Below are 15,805 nucleotides of genomic sequence, written 5' to 3'. Positions count from 1 at the left end.
ATATTGCATTTACTTGGATTCCAGGACATATTTCACTTCAACACAATGAAACAGTCGACAAAATGGCGAGAGATGCCATTATTTCTGGTGTAAGTACAGCTGATATAAATATTCCTCTAGAAGATTTTAAAATAGCCCAAAAAAGAAAGGGTCTCAAAGGGTTTCAGGATGTTTTTCAATCAACCCCCAAAGCTCAGTGGTATAAGCAAATCGTAGATAAGGTATCAACAATTCCTTGGTTTCAGAATTCTAAATTAAAACGAAAAGAAATTATGATCTCACGGATGAGAGTGGGACACGCAAAGGTAAACAGCAAGCTATTCATGATCAAACGATTTTTCACACCTCTATGTCTTAATTGCACATTAGGTGTGAATGAAAGTATAAATCACATCTTTTTACAGTGCCCGAATTATGAATATGCTAGATGTCAGTGTCTTAAAGAAATTACAGGTAAGTTCAAGAACGGAGATTATGATATAAGAGACATTTTGAAGACAACAGATTTAACATTGTATAAAGAACTTCTCACTTTTCTCTCTACAATTAAGAAAGACTTATAAACAAAAACAAACTATTTCTTCCACTCTATCAACATTAATGTTACCTTTCTTGGGAGTGTTAACAAAATAAATCCGTGGCCCATACCTTTTCGGGTTAGGAAGTTGGCCTGACGGGTCCCTGGCCATGAAGACAGTAAACCCTACTTTGATCCTATTCGCATCCTGCCATTATTTTACAATCCTAATCCTCTTTAATTTAACAATACACAATCATATTTGTTTCCCCCGATTCCACTAACAAAATAGGGAAAATTTTTATAGAATATTTAAAAACGAGGCTGCATGTTATACGAAGCCTGCTTTAAAAAGCTAAACTAGAAGGAAAAAAACAGTAGCAGTCGTGGGACTGCCGATAGAAGTGAAAACGGAACTATTAAGTTGAGAGTAATTAACAATACGTTATAGTAGCAGTACATCTGTAATTGTAAATGTGACGCGTTTTTAATTTTCCAATTTTAAAATCCACGAAAAAATATTATCAAATAACTAGAAATCTATTTTACCACGCTAGTAAGATAAATCTTATACCGTAATAATACTCATTTCATGATGAAGAGGTTAAATATTAAAAACATAATTAAAATGAATAATGCTAAATTTTAAATACAAATATTCGTACAAATATTAAAAATGTTTAAAAATATATTCGTTGTTTTCATTATTCATTTATCTGTATAAAAATATGTTGTAATTGCTCAATATTAATAGTTAGTTAAACATAGAATACAAGTGAGTAAACACCGAGTGAACAACAGTGAGTTGAACACCGTTGTAAATAATACAGTTATTGCTACGGATAAAGTATATAATTGCAATAACAATTAAACCCACAATATTTTTAAAACTAATAAATTAGTTAAATTAACTTGGTTCTTTCGTAAAGGTATTTTTATTGCACAATAAACTAATTTATTGAGTTAATACGGTATCAGTGAGCCAATGCGCCAACTACAGTTCCGGCAGAAACGTTCACTCATCACTTCATATGCTACTACAGGCTAAACTAAACTTCCAATAAAAAAATGATAAATTAAAAAAAAAAATTATGGTTGCCTGTAAAGTCGGTTTTACGGGCGAAGATTTTACGTGACAACGTCTTTTTCTCGGTAGAATATTTATTGATATGAATATTATTAAATTGCACAATAGGAACAAGGAATTGAATGAAAATAAGGATTGCACAAATTTTAACTATAGAAATATATTTTGTTTACTAAAACATTGTACATAATTTGAAATTAATTAAAATTTGTTATTGTAAATGGTAAAGTTGAATAAAACATTTACTAAAATTGGAATTTGAAATTCTTGCTAAACACAGTTAAATTCTAATTCCGCGCGTGGTGATTGGTCGGTTTAGTTCGTTTGTTTGGTCGCACTGTTATGACAGGTTAGAGGTTATAATTTGTTATTTTAAATGTTTGACTAGCAATACGCGCTGTTTCTTCTCAATCGACTGAATTACGATTGATTGCAGAGTGATTTAAACTAATAATTTACTTAACACTATCAACATTTGTCAATAGTATGACATAACCTATAAACTCAGTTTCTCAACTTTTGTGTCAATCTAACAATTAATCAATCAATCATAGTTTACGATAATGAAATATCAGTGTACAATTATTTACCTTTATTGTTGTAGTTGTTGTAAATGACGAATCTAAGCACTCCACATTTTCACGATTAAACATAGTTATCTGCTTTATCCCGTGCGGCGGACCCACAGTTATCTGCTTTATCCCGTGCGGATCCCGTGCGGCGGACCCACTGGACGGGCATCGTAACGTTACCGGGCGTTACACTTTTTCATGAGTGACTCCGAGCCGCAACCTAATTTAAGACGTTGTCACGTCAAAAATATTCATCTATTTTCACACAACTTTCTCGCTGACAAATTTTGTCTGACCAAAAAATAAAAAAAAATCCTCGCTTACTACTTTTTTCTTGTCATTGTAAACGCTATGTAAAATGTAAACAATAATCAAAATTATTTCGAAATTTTTTTAATATTTAAAAATGTAACCAATAGATTGCCAATATTAAGGGCTTTAATTTGACGTATCTTACAGAATTGTACGACATTGGCTTCACTTTTAAATCGCGAGAGGAAGCCGTAAAGGTCACTGATTTTCGCAGTCTGTTTTCATACTCCGCCGGGACAGTTTTAACACAGCGAGACTGACTTTTTCATGCAGGTTAGTAGTCCGCGGCCAAGTCTACGGTTAAAAAACACAGCGAGACTGACTTTTTCATGCAGGTTAGTATCATTAGCATGCCGGTGACGCGAACCGAGGATTTTACCCTCTACCAAAACGCTCAACGCGCCTAAAGAAGTTTTCACTTAAAAAAAAAAAAAAAAAAAAAAAAAATATTATTGACAGCACTCTCAAACAGTTGACTTAATTTATTATGTATACTAGAAAAAGGATACTACCGGTCACTACGGACAGTTCCAATCAGCTGATTGTATAATGTATTGTGACTCTAAACAAACCTTAACCAACACATGAAACATAACCTAAATTAAATACTGATATTATGTTTGAACATTTTAAAAAGTAAAGCAAGTGAAGGTAGAGTAAAGTTGTGTTCATTTTTAAAATAATTAATTAAGAGGGATCCCATTTTTAATATTAAATTATGTACGTTCGTGAAGTTTTTTTAGTTTTTAAACGATTTGCTGGGCACAGCAAGTGGCAAAATATAAGGCATACTAAAGCATTAAAGGATACTCAGAGATCACTGCTTTATGTTAAATTTTGCCAAAGAATCAAAGTTGCTATTCAAGGTATGTAGCCAGTAGTTTTTTTAATTGTTTTAATTAGAGTGACATAAATCGTTAATATAACCTCCAAATCACAACCTAACATGTTTTGTGACACTGTTTGAAGATTTAAATAGTTTGTGCTAATGGTTTATGGGTATTAAAATAATCAACTTCGTACTGCACTACCAATTATATATATTTTTTAAAATAAATAAGCTTAATTCTATGAGCAATATTTTGGAAAGGATATTTTTTAATGCCTACAGATTAGTAAGCGGTCACTATGACAATTGTATGTAAACCAAATGGTCAGTTAGAGATACCTAAACTGTCTCAATAGAAAAACATGAAAATTATTTACAATTAGTTATTGTTATTGAATAATTAGCTTTTTTAATGTATTAAATAATAATATTGTTTAACCCTTTGGACACCAACACCAAACGTTGCCATCCGATCCTTTACCGCTAACGTCTGAACCAACTACACTAGCCAAAACCATCAACTCTGTTTTGACGGTTTTGCAACCTACTACACTTTGCTCTGTATTAACCTTAGTTTTTATGTACATTGAATGTTTTTTCTATTATGTACCAGATTATGTGCGCTAACATAAATAGTGTTTCATGTAGAAGGAATTTGTTTATGATGTAGTAAAGCCTAACTAAAACATTTGTTTACACAAAAATTAACTAAAAACCAATAAATTGATACAATTTTTCTTATCAATTAGTAATATTTTTATTCATTACTATATCTATATTATAGCTTTTTCTTTAAAAAAGTAAGAAAAATCTTTGTTTACAAATTTTAAAAATTATTTACAAATATATATAGGTGGACACTTTTTTTGCAATTTTTATTTTTTTACAAATAATTTTGTACCTTTGTACAAAAAAGGACAAACAATAATGAGTAACACTGTCTCATAACAACCACAAAAACAAACAGATGTGTCAAGATCATTAGTACAGTACTACCATCTTTAAAATTGATTACAGATCGTCTTATTTACTTCAAAAATTGTCCAAAATAGTTCAAGCAAACTTTTCAATTTCATAAATAACTTTTAAAAAATGTATTCCCGAACAACAAATCAAATGGCTGTTTGCAGTTTTTACCCAGGCCTCAGTGGTCCAGTTGATCGGACAATAGCATTTTTCGACTAAACCTTGACAGTCCATTCAGTTGGACATTGGTGTCAAAGGGTATAACTGATTCAAAGTATAATCATTTTTGTATGAAGTATTTTGAGTTTTGGCCCCAAGTACAATGACGGTGAACATGTGTTATTTATGTCACAAGCTGTCAGACACATTTATTCTTCAAAGTATTAGAAAGTAAGTATTACACTTTTTTGTCTGTTACATTTAATAAATGCACATTAGATAGTTTTTAACAAATCATTGAATCATGACTTTTTTATATATCTAAACATATCCTTAACTATAAAATAATTTTAAGTAATTTTTGGGTTGACATTTTGGTTTCTTAGTGTTCAGTAGTTTAAATAATCACAAATAGACATTGATGATACAATTGTTTTAGTAACCACTTATTATAATGAAGCTTACTGAGATGTCATTCTCAAAAGGAATGTTCATTAGAAACATCTATTCAACGTTGTAAAGTTAGATTTCTGATCAGTGCAGTAGCTATAGTTGCATTATACATTTATTGGCATTTTCAAGGTTACATGATGATGGCCAGTCTACTTTTATTTTTCAGTCAGACCTTAGTAATGATTCTGCGTCAACCCGCACTTCTGGTTAGAGATATTCTTGATCAGACCTATAGAGTATCACATTGGGGTCAATCCGTTTGAAATTACCAAATATAAATATAGTCTGTTGCTCAAAATTTTTTATTTTCCTAATACTTTTATCATGGAGTCCATATGGGTATATATTCTTAAAAATCCAATTGAAACAATTAAGTAAACTATATTTTTTATTGGGCAGCAATTTTTAATATGACGACTTAGAAAATTTAATTAAAAAAAAAAAAAAAAAAAACAGGATTTGTGGTAAATTTAATTGTGAAATCATTTTTAAAGATATCTGAATAATTTTAAAACTAATGCGTTCAGCATGAAACAACATTCAAAAATAGATTATTTTAATTTTCCTATTATACAAGAAAGTCAGGCAAAATCTTTCTCTAAAATCTCAGAAAAATATAGCAGTTGTTAATTTTTAAAACCATAACTTTAACGAAGAAATAGGCTCACGAATAAAATTGTATTTCTGTGTTGAGCACTCATAATACTACCAGCAGCATAAGCTTTAGTCTTGAGAATGAACTCCTTTTTTCTACAGCTAAATTGGATCTTTACAGGTCTTGGCCCCTACCTCCAATCTTGCCATCCCATTCTAAATTACCCATCATTCCTGAAGTAAGTGTAATTTGAGTATTTTAGGATTAACTTACGTGCAATGAGAGGTTCCTATGTGAACAAAAAAGGCACCCTTTAAATGTTTCCTATTGACATTTAACTGTCATTACCAAGCACGAGGACAGCTACATACAGGATAGAGGCTGAAGCTGATACATGTTTTAAAAGTCACACGACATACAATTTTTTCATCACAAACTAATGTACCAGAGTTTCTCAGTGAAGTTGCAAGAGTTTCTGGATTGAAGAGAGCAATTGGTTAAGTTTGAATAAAGGTTAGGTAATGGTCTTGTTCTTAACAGTCTTAGCAAGAAAAATCTGTCACTACTAAAGTTGGTCTACTACTGCTCACCCATACTCCATGGTGCTGTAGGGAGCAACAGCATCAAATCTGAATAAAAAATTCATTAGTCTAAAACATCATGTGATCAGGACTATGTTAGGACTGCCTAATCCGACAAATTGTACAACGATAAGTTTTATGTATATCAAAGTCTACATATCTTTGAGGTTTCACTTTATATCAAACTGTACTCACCATAATCATCAATATTTCAAAACACCAAAAAGTAAATTTAAACGCAGATTTGCAAAATCATGTAGATTATAATTTTTTTAATAGAACCTAGATTTTCAGGATTTAAAACTTTTCAAGCTTTTTTTACTGAAATATATGCCTAATAACTTTCATTATACCTCAGTTAATTTTTAATTAATTTTAATGAGCTGCCATTTTGGGTTGAGATAAAAAGCTCTAGTTTCCACTGTTCTTTTATTAAGACCTTTCAAATGCGGTGTCACTTAATGGGCCTTTACATTTAAACATTTTGAGCTGCCTCCCCCCCAAATCTCATTTTGGGGAAATAGGTAAAGTTGTAACAGTGACTAAAAAATTCACTTCTATTTCCTAGAAAGGTGTCCCGAGTTCCATCTCCATCTTTATCCATAAAAAACTAAACAGTGTGTAAACATACTTTTAACTCACACTGTATATTAGCAATAACTTGTGGACTGAGTGAAACAATAGTGAAACATTGTTAGAATTATTTTACTCAAGTAAATTAATTCAATAATTAGCTAATTCGAAATTTCCCATGAACATTTATACTTTATATTTAAAGCAAGTGATATATTAAAAATTGCCATACGTAAAAAAGATTACTTAAAAAATAAAATAAAAGTATACCCTTACAAATTTATTCCAAATATTCACTACTACTGTTGCCATTCCTTATATGAAAATATCTATTCAAAAAAGCCAGTAACATGAATAACAAAATTGATGAATTAAAAAAAAATATACTGAAAGAAAAGTTTGCAAAGCTCTTAAATTAATTATCTAAAGTATTTTCTATATAGCTAATAATATTATTAACATAACTCTGACAATTATCAGCTTACAGATTTAAAACAAATATTTCATGTATTGAATTTGAAAGACCTCCTACAAAATCAGCGGTGTTCCAAAAACATTTGTTATGTCAAATGTCAAAAATACCTAAAATAATATATTGGCTGTACAACTAATAATGTTAGATAAGAATGACAAGCCTATGTTGTAATTTTAAACATTATGATGAAATAAAACGTTTAGTGGTGTGTGAAAAAGAACACAACAAAATTTTTATAAATTTGTATAAAGTCAAACCATTTTTGTAATTAAATAAATTCTGGTATGTCGGCATCAAGAGATCTGGAACAAGCATACTAAATTGTAACAGTCTATATATATATATATATATATATATATATAATATTTTTATAACTTTTGTAGTAGTTTAAAAAATATACCGGATCATAAAAAAACTAGATTTTTTAAAACTATGTTCATTGAAATAAATTCTTAACAATGATAAATCTTTGCCATCACTATTTAACCAGAAAACAAAAAAAATATTTCAATTTTAAATTATTAAACATTGCCAAAAAAATGCATTCAAAACCATCCTGTACGGTCAAACATATTTTAGTGTACAAATTTGAAGGATTATCACAGTTTATTTTAGTCTACTTTTATTTCTTTTACACAATAATAAAGGAACACTGAATTTACCAATCATTACAAAATCAGCACTTTTAAATTGCGTTAAAAATATTACAAGTAAAAACAATTATTGTTAAATAAAGTACAGATATTGTTAAAAAAATAACTGATGAATTTAAATATTGGTCATATCAGAAACTCTACAGCTGTAATTAGTTTAACTTGGGAAATAGTGATGGTAATCAACTGATTTTGAACTTTATATGGGTAATTTAGTATTATGAACTTATTTTAATAAAAATAGTTGAAGAAGTTGTACTTTTTATAGGAGTAAAAATATTTATGTATAATTTGTGTTATTTTCAAAGGTTGTTTCACTTTGAACTTTCTTTTGTTACAGAGAACGGGAACAATACCAATCCACTTTCAAACCTCCACCTTGCTCAAGCTATTGAAAATGCAAGAAAAGGTGATATGCCTAATGCAACAATCCAGAGCTGTATTAAATCAACACAGGTAGTTAAGATAATAGCATAACAAAGAGATACAAATACATTCTTACTAGCACAATCTGTAGCCTATTACTATCAATGACTTGTCCTAGTTGATCCTAGTTAACAACCTCAATGAATCATCTAAGTGTGCATTATCTTTGACTATTTTTTTGCTACATATTATTGTTCTTAAAAGAATAATTAATACAAAAGACATTTTTTATTCCTCCACATTTAATTTATTTCAAAGGCGCTTTTGCTGGTTAATGCATCATCAGTTACTTCACCAGTAAAAGCGCTTCAAAACCATGTATGCATGTATTAGGAAACAAGGCAGGCAGTTTGAAAATGATATTTGAAATTTTAAAACTCTGTGAGGATTTTCTCTTTTATCATTACTAGGTGAACAACAAATGTTTCTAATGTTTCTCCATTTTACTCATAATCATAATAAAATTTGTGGTTTTTAGTGTATTTATAACTTTAATACCAACTTGTAATAGTGTTGTTTGTTTGCTACAAACCTCTATGTTTTTCCACATTCAACTTCACTTTTCTCCAGCTATTTGAAACAGAAATAAATACTTTTTTATGTTAAATAGTAGCTTATTAAATAGATAAGTTTTTGTGAAATTCGAAAATTGAATCTCACTTAAATTTGCTCAGAATATTAATTTAAATTTTTTTTAATTTTAAAAGAAATTTCAATTTTCTTACAATACTTTTATTGGTAATAAGTATAACATATAGTTATGTGAATTGCTTATTATGGTCTTTTTTTAGTTGAAATTTTATGAACTTTCAGAAAGCACCAATAACAAATTATTTACAAAGTACAAATTGGAGAAAAATGCTGTTCTTTACATAATTGCATAAGTTTTCTGAAAAAAGGAAAAAAATCGCTACAACAGGATTTTTTAGATAACAATTTTTAAATAATAGTTTCTTACTGCCCTAAGTCTATATTATTACCAGATTTATTTTTTCACACCAAGAGCCAGTCACCCTGTATATCTGTTTTCATCAGATAACATAATTTGATAAGAAACATATTTCCATGGTTTCAGGACTCTTGTTCCTTAGTATCGTTAAACAGCATATAAGCAACTCGTATAATTGAAAGTTCTTGATGGAGCAGTTTTTTTTTAGTTGTACGTTGGCTATTAAATAATGAGGCTGATGTGGATCAAGGAGGCATGCATCAACCACCAATAGTTAACAGCTATTTTGTAAACCTTTCTCTTTAGTATGCAGCCAGACTCGCTTCAGTAAATAACACCTTTTTGTCAAGAGTCTACGTTGGCGTTATTTTGTTTTGTTTTGCCAGATAAAATGGTTAGTGTAATAGTAGAAAAACAAATTATTTTCAAATTTTACTTTAAACTTGGAAAAACTGTTACTGAAACTTATAATTTACTGAAAGAGGTGTGATAGTGAATGTTTATCACGGCCACATGTTTTTAAATGGTTTAAGCATTTTAAAGATGGCAGAGAAGACTGATTCACAGTCAGCTCGCCCTAAAACGTTAAAAACAAATTGAAAATGTTAAAAAAGTCAGTAATTTAATTCGGTCTGACAGTTGATTAAATATTTACGCAGTTGGTGAAACTGTAGGTATTTATAAAGAATGTTTACAATAAATTGTACATGACAATCTTAACATGTGAAAAGTGTGTGTTAAAATGGTTCCTAAAATTCTAACTTTTGAAACAATAATAATATGTGATAATAATATTACTACCTTGAGGTACTTTCTAAACAACGTCAAAGAGTAAGGAAAAAACATCCTGAAATTTGGAAGAACAAATCATGGGTACTCCACCAAGACAATGCACCAGCTCATTCCTCATTATCTTTTAAGAGGTTCCTAGCAAAGTACAGCGTGCCAGTATTAGAATATCCGCCTTATTCACCAGATCTTGCACCATGTGACTTCTACCTATTCCTTAAGGTGAAATCTGCATTAAAAGGGACAAGATTTGAGTCTGTTAAAGTAAAAGAGAAAGCGGCACATGTCCTGAAGGAGCTGACAGAAGATGACTTTCAACACTGTTCCCAACAATATAAAATTTGCATGGAGCATTACAGGTGTAGAGTAGGAGTATATATTAAAGATGACAGTAAATGATTATGTATAAAATTAAAAACAAATTTTTACGTCAGTCATATTTAATTGCCACATTTTGTATATATTTAAGTTATAATTTTCATACAGTATATCCAATGATGTTGTTTGATATGTAGAATGATAAATAACTAAGTATGAAATCTTAAGGATTTATTTTAGTCCATTTAAGATGTAAGAGGAATTTAAAACAACATGTGAGAGGAATAGTTCACATATTGACAGAGGTCACAAGTATTTACCTCTAAAGTAGCTCTAACCTTATACAATTTTTTTTAGGTCGATAAGGATGCTTCCAAAACCTACACATACAGTATAAAAGGACCAAGAGGTAGTATTCTCCTGGTGACAGCACTGACAAATTCACAGAAAAAAACTAAACACGACTTCCAATTCATTCTAAAGAAAATTGGGTACGTAAGTATGGTTTGGTTTAATATTCTTGCATCTTGACGCTAAAGAAAAGAGTAAGTAAATATTGATCAGTTAACCAGTGAAAAGATGACAGTGTGAAGTGTGGATAGCTGTCAGAGTGGATGGTGAGCTTCTGACAAGTGTTGTCTAGACAAACTGCGATACTTACAAAACACAAAATCTGTGAGGTCAACAAGTCACCAAAAGGCATAATCTACATTTTACTTTAGTTATAAATAACTTTGATATAAATTCAATAACTTAGCATTTAAAGTTTAATTGGATAATTGTAATAATTCTTATTTAAACATTTTTCTTAGATACTTGAGATTACAAAAATATAAAAGAAAGACATTTGAGTAAAGAATTATAAAAGCAATTTTTTATTTTAAATAAAAAAAAGTAAATAGTAGAAATACAAGGTTTTGCTATTACCTTTATTTCTTAACAATGTTGTATTGGCAATTTCTTAAATCCTGTAATGTAATCAAACTAAACCTCCACACTTACTTTTGTTAGTTTAATACAGGTATTTAGGGTTTCCTCAGAATTATGTATTTGGTACTCTAGAGCAGGGTGTGAAAGCAGGAATTTATCTCATTCCTAAATAAGTATTTAGGACTTAATTTGTGTTTGGTATGTATTCTGTGTAATAAAAAATATTAAATCACGTGTATTGGAAATGTGAATTTACAGAGGAATAATGTCTGATCAGTCATTAGAAGGAAACTTTGATAAAAAAGGAATGATTGTGGGTATTCCTCCACCTGATGTTACTAACATTGAAGAAACCAGTGTTGATCATGCCATCGAAGCAGGGGCAGAAGAAGTTTTACCTCCAGATGAAAACAACAAACTAACAGTAAGTGTAGAATCAATTTTAAATAATCTTCAAAATGTATCAATAATGGAATATCAGTAGTGACAAGTGAATTGAATTAAGTAGTGGACATTTTTGCAAGTTATATTTACTATGTGTAAGTAAATAATGGCATGATACTCCTCTCACAAAGTGATCCACTTTATTCAGGTGATCAGAACGTCCACTCCACGAGAACATTTAAATGGATAACAAGTATCAAGTTACTCATAGGAATTAGTGGTATCACAACTTGATGTTTTTCAAAATTATCCTCTCTTTCTCAAAATAGAAGGGTGAGAAGCAATTCAAAAACTTTAAATAAAACCTACCAAAAAGTCTCAGATTGAAGGTCTTGATAAGTCAAACCTAATAATATTATGAACATATTTCAGTAACAACACACTAAAATGCAGCTCTTCAATTGTTTGGGGAGTAAGAAAGAATTGTAATCATTTTTATGCTGTTGTTTACTACCCACCTAAAATTAAAAATAAAAGTCTTGATGCTGTAATAAAATCATTAGAACCTCTGTTCTGACCATTCCATCCAATATGGCAGTATTAAAAATTTGCAGTTTATTTCCATATTAAGGATAAATAGTTATTATATCTCATGTTAAAGCTCAAAAATACATTTACGTTTTGGTTGGTGTTTATGAGATTAAAATGTAAATGGCACAAGATGACTAAAAAAGGGTTCATCTTTGTACTATAGTGGGCTGCTGTGATATTGCTAAGCTTTATTGTTGGCAATTAACAACTACATATCACAATTACTACTGCATTTACTAGTGTGTCCTGTGTCATCCCTTCCTCTTAATTCACATACATGGTTGTTCAGTACAAAAAATGTAGTTTTATTTTGAATATTTTAAAACGGTCTTTATTTTTTTTACATACAACTCTCATGGAGAATAAGGTCTTCAAGTAGACAAAATGTTTTATCAATTACTTATGTTAAAAACGTCCGCTTGAGATGATTTACAGACACAATCTCTGAGTTGGTTTAGCTCTAATTTGGGTTTTTGTAGTCTGTTAATACCCATATCTTCTTCCTTAAAAGAAATTAATTAAAAAGATTAAATATACGTAAAACAATAATACAAACAGCAATCCATACAAATTCCATATTTTTAATGTAAATTGTGTTGTCTTTTGTTTGGATATTTACCAACTATAACTATGATAGACACCGACATTGATTTGTGCCTTGAATTTTACTTTTATGTTACAAAAAATTCTTGGATAAACCCATTTTTTGAATTATCTTGGATAAATTTATGGACTGGAATTTTATTATTTTTGTTACAAACATTACAATTTGATGAATTGTTAACATATTTAATGTCTTTACAGCTTGAATTAAAAAAAGGTTATTTTAGTTTGTTTAAAATTTATTATTAACAATGGATGGTTTCAAAGGAATAGTGGGTTTATATATTTCTTATCATTATACTTGTATGTTACAAGAATACAGCATTACATTCTGAGAACTCAAATCTGTCCTCTTCTTCAGATATACTTAACCAAAGCCAAACTTGATCACAAAAACAAGTTTTACTTAAAAAAATCAACTCCAAAGCACTTGAAAGTCCAGAGCAGTCAGAATAAGCACATAACGTACCACTGCACAAAACTAGCCCATTCCACAACTTATGAAATAAAAAATGACATTAAATGAAACATGGCTTTATTGGAAGCAAAGTTAGGACTAAGAAGTCCTCTTTTTCACTTAACCTCTACACACCAGAGAAGGTAAGTGTAGACTTATTTTAAGTTGAGCTCTTCAAGTTTCTGTTTCAAGTTTGACTTTGGTGAGGTCATCACCATATGGTGATTAGTTCAATTTTGTTGGGCGTGCTTAACCTCATATCTTCTTTTTCAGTTCTTTAAATGTTGTACCTATTCTTGTAACATATTAGTTGAATCAACAATTTGTGTGCTTCGTTGTGTTTTTGGCTTGTAGAGTTGGATTCTTAACTACTTCAAAAACAAAACTGCTGGTGCAAAAGTAAATAATCACATTGAATTTTGAAAAGTTTTGTGTTCTATGGCTCGACAAAAAATGGACGTTAATAAGTTATTTGACAATGTTTAGTAATTCACTTCAGTCATGTCAGCACTTCTAAACAGTGAACTAAATTAATAAACATCCGATAGGTCACTCTTAAAATCATGTTGTTGTCTGTCTGTCCAAATGTGCGATAACGCTTCATAGCAAGGTTTTATAGACTTGAAACTTGGTATAGGTGAAACTTGGTCCAAATAAATACCTGACCCAATAATCTGTGCTATAATTATCATTACATTCTGTAAGGTCCTTTAATTCTCTGTTGTGTCAGTTTATTTTATAATTGTTTTTACTCTTATTATGGTCTTTAAAGAAAATTCTCTTTTGAATTGTTCACCACTTGATTCTTTATATCAACTTTACTCTCAGTGCAATCTGCATTTTTTTTTATTTTACAGCCCAATTAAGTTCCAGATTACATTTTTGTGAAGAAGTTTGATTGCAGTGTTGTTACTTTTATTTTTAAAGCAAATATCTCCTCTTTTTGAATGCGATACTGTTTAATATATGTTAGGGATTTTTCACATTGATTTTCATACTTCAACTATTTGTTGTAAGCCACAAACTAGTCAGCGAATATCTTGGTGTAGATTCTCCTTTGTGGAAACTTTGAGCAGTTTATAAACCTTATTATACAATACATTTGTATTTCCAGTAGTAATAACATAGTAATCATTGCATCTGTGCCCAATAACTGGACATTGGGAATGTTAAGGATTGTTATCGATGTTTATTTCATTTTCAGTTTTACTGTGACATGGGACAACTGCATAAAGTCCGAGACAACCTAGCGGAACTGAAGTACTCGATAGAAGAAACAAAGATAACTTTAATTCCTAAAATGAAAGTGAGTTTGAATGAAGATGAAATGGACTTTATGAGCAATATAGTTGCAAAACTGGAAGATCACCCTGAAGTTGTTGACATATACGATAATATAGAATAAAAATCTGTTTTAGAAAGAGTAAATAAATATAAAATATTTATTCTTATAATACTTTTCTTAGTAAACCTTACAAACCATTATTAAGTCACAACCTATAAATTCTTGCGGATATACTTTGTCAAACAATCGTCAGTGAAGATTCGCCTAAGCAATTCAGTGAATATACCATTTTCAGAGTTTACTGTATATAAGTTAAATCAGCAAAGTTTTTTAAAATAAATTCAAACATAACACATAGGCAAGAGGTGAAATATAAAACGAACATTGTTTTTAGTTTATTGAATGGTGGGAATACCTTCGAAACAGTGAACTTGATAAGATTTCTCTTGGTATTTAGGGTCAATAAAAGTGCTACAGTACAACAAAAGTTTTGCTGCCTCACAGTTATTTAACCTGATTTCAGATTTCTTTTCCTTGTTGCATTAAGTAACACAAACATTTTTCCATAAGGGCAGACATAATAGAAAATCAAACTAAGGATACTTGACATTGTTTATTGCAATTATTATCTTTTAATACCCCTCAATTCCACTTCCTGACCAACTTTTCTATGATAGTGCATGTTAAATAGTTTTGAAGCCAACTGAATTTTGAAAACAGTGGGAACAACTAGCAGCCTTCTTCCTCTGTCGTACGTTCTTCACACTTGACATTTATTACAGTCAGTATGGTGGCACATAACATAGACATTATTTACTAGTAAAACTCTTCAACTGGTACAGCAGCTACAGTCAATCACTGAACCTACCAGTATAACAAGAGCGTTTGAGTCGCTTTCAAACCTGCCATTCAAAGAAATCAAACCAAAACTTTTTATTAGGTTTTATATCTTTTTGTTTCAATTTTGAGTACATTATATAATTTTGGAATTTCGTGAGAACTTCAACTCATTACCATCTAATTAAACTGAGAGCTCATTAATAAAAATTTTATCACCACCAATAAGTTGTCACCTAGCAGGATTAAATTTTTTTAGTGGGTTGAGGAGGATGACGAATTTGGTACTGGGCAACTAGAGGTCCAATCTCTTTTACTGCAATGCATCTGAGGATGGTTGTGTTATAAACCAACTAATCCATTGAATCCTACTCCCATCCTTTCTGACCACCAGACAGAACCGCTGTAGAGCTTTATTCTTCAGCTGGGTGGATGTCCACGAGATGATGCTCTTTAGATTTAGT

At 30.3% G+C, this 15,805-nt stretch overlaps 1 protein-coding gene across 1 annotated transcript; it reads left to right on the top strand.

Moving 5' to 3' along the window:
* Positions 1-2,982: 2,982 nt before the first annotated feature.
* Positions 2,983-14,673, top strand: LOC124362551 (translational activator of cytochrome c oxidase 1). Its single transcript, XM_046817167.1, has 5 exons — positions 2,983-3,354; positions 8,113-8,228; positions 10,612-10,745; positions 11,443-11,608; positions 14,424-14,673. The coding sequence occupies exons 1-5, from the start codon at positions 3,207-3,209 to the stop codon at positions 14,622-14,624; spliced, it is 765 nt and encodes a 254-aa protein (XP_046673123.1). The 5' UTR covers positions 2,983-3,206; the 3' UTR covers positions 14,625-14,673.
* The last annotated feature ends 1,132 nt before the right edge of the window (positions 14,674-15,805 follow it).

This window comes from Homalodisca vitripennis, chromosome 5 (assembly GCF_021130785.1).
Source record: "Homalodisca vitripennis isolate AUS2020 chromosome 5, UT_GWSS_2.1, whole genome shotgun sequence".
NCBI classification, from domain to species: Eukaryota; Metazoa; Arthropoda; class Insecta; order Hemiptera; family Cicadellidae; genus Homalodisca; species Homalodisca vitripennis.
This window is presented reverse-complemented; position numbering and strand designations above follow the sequence as displayed.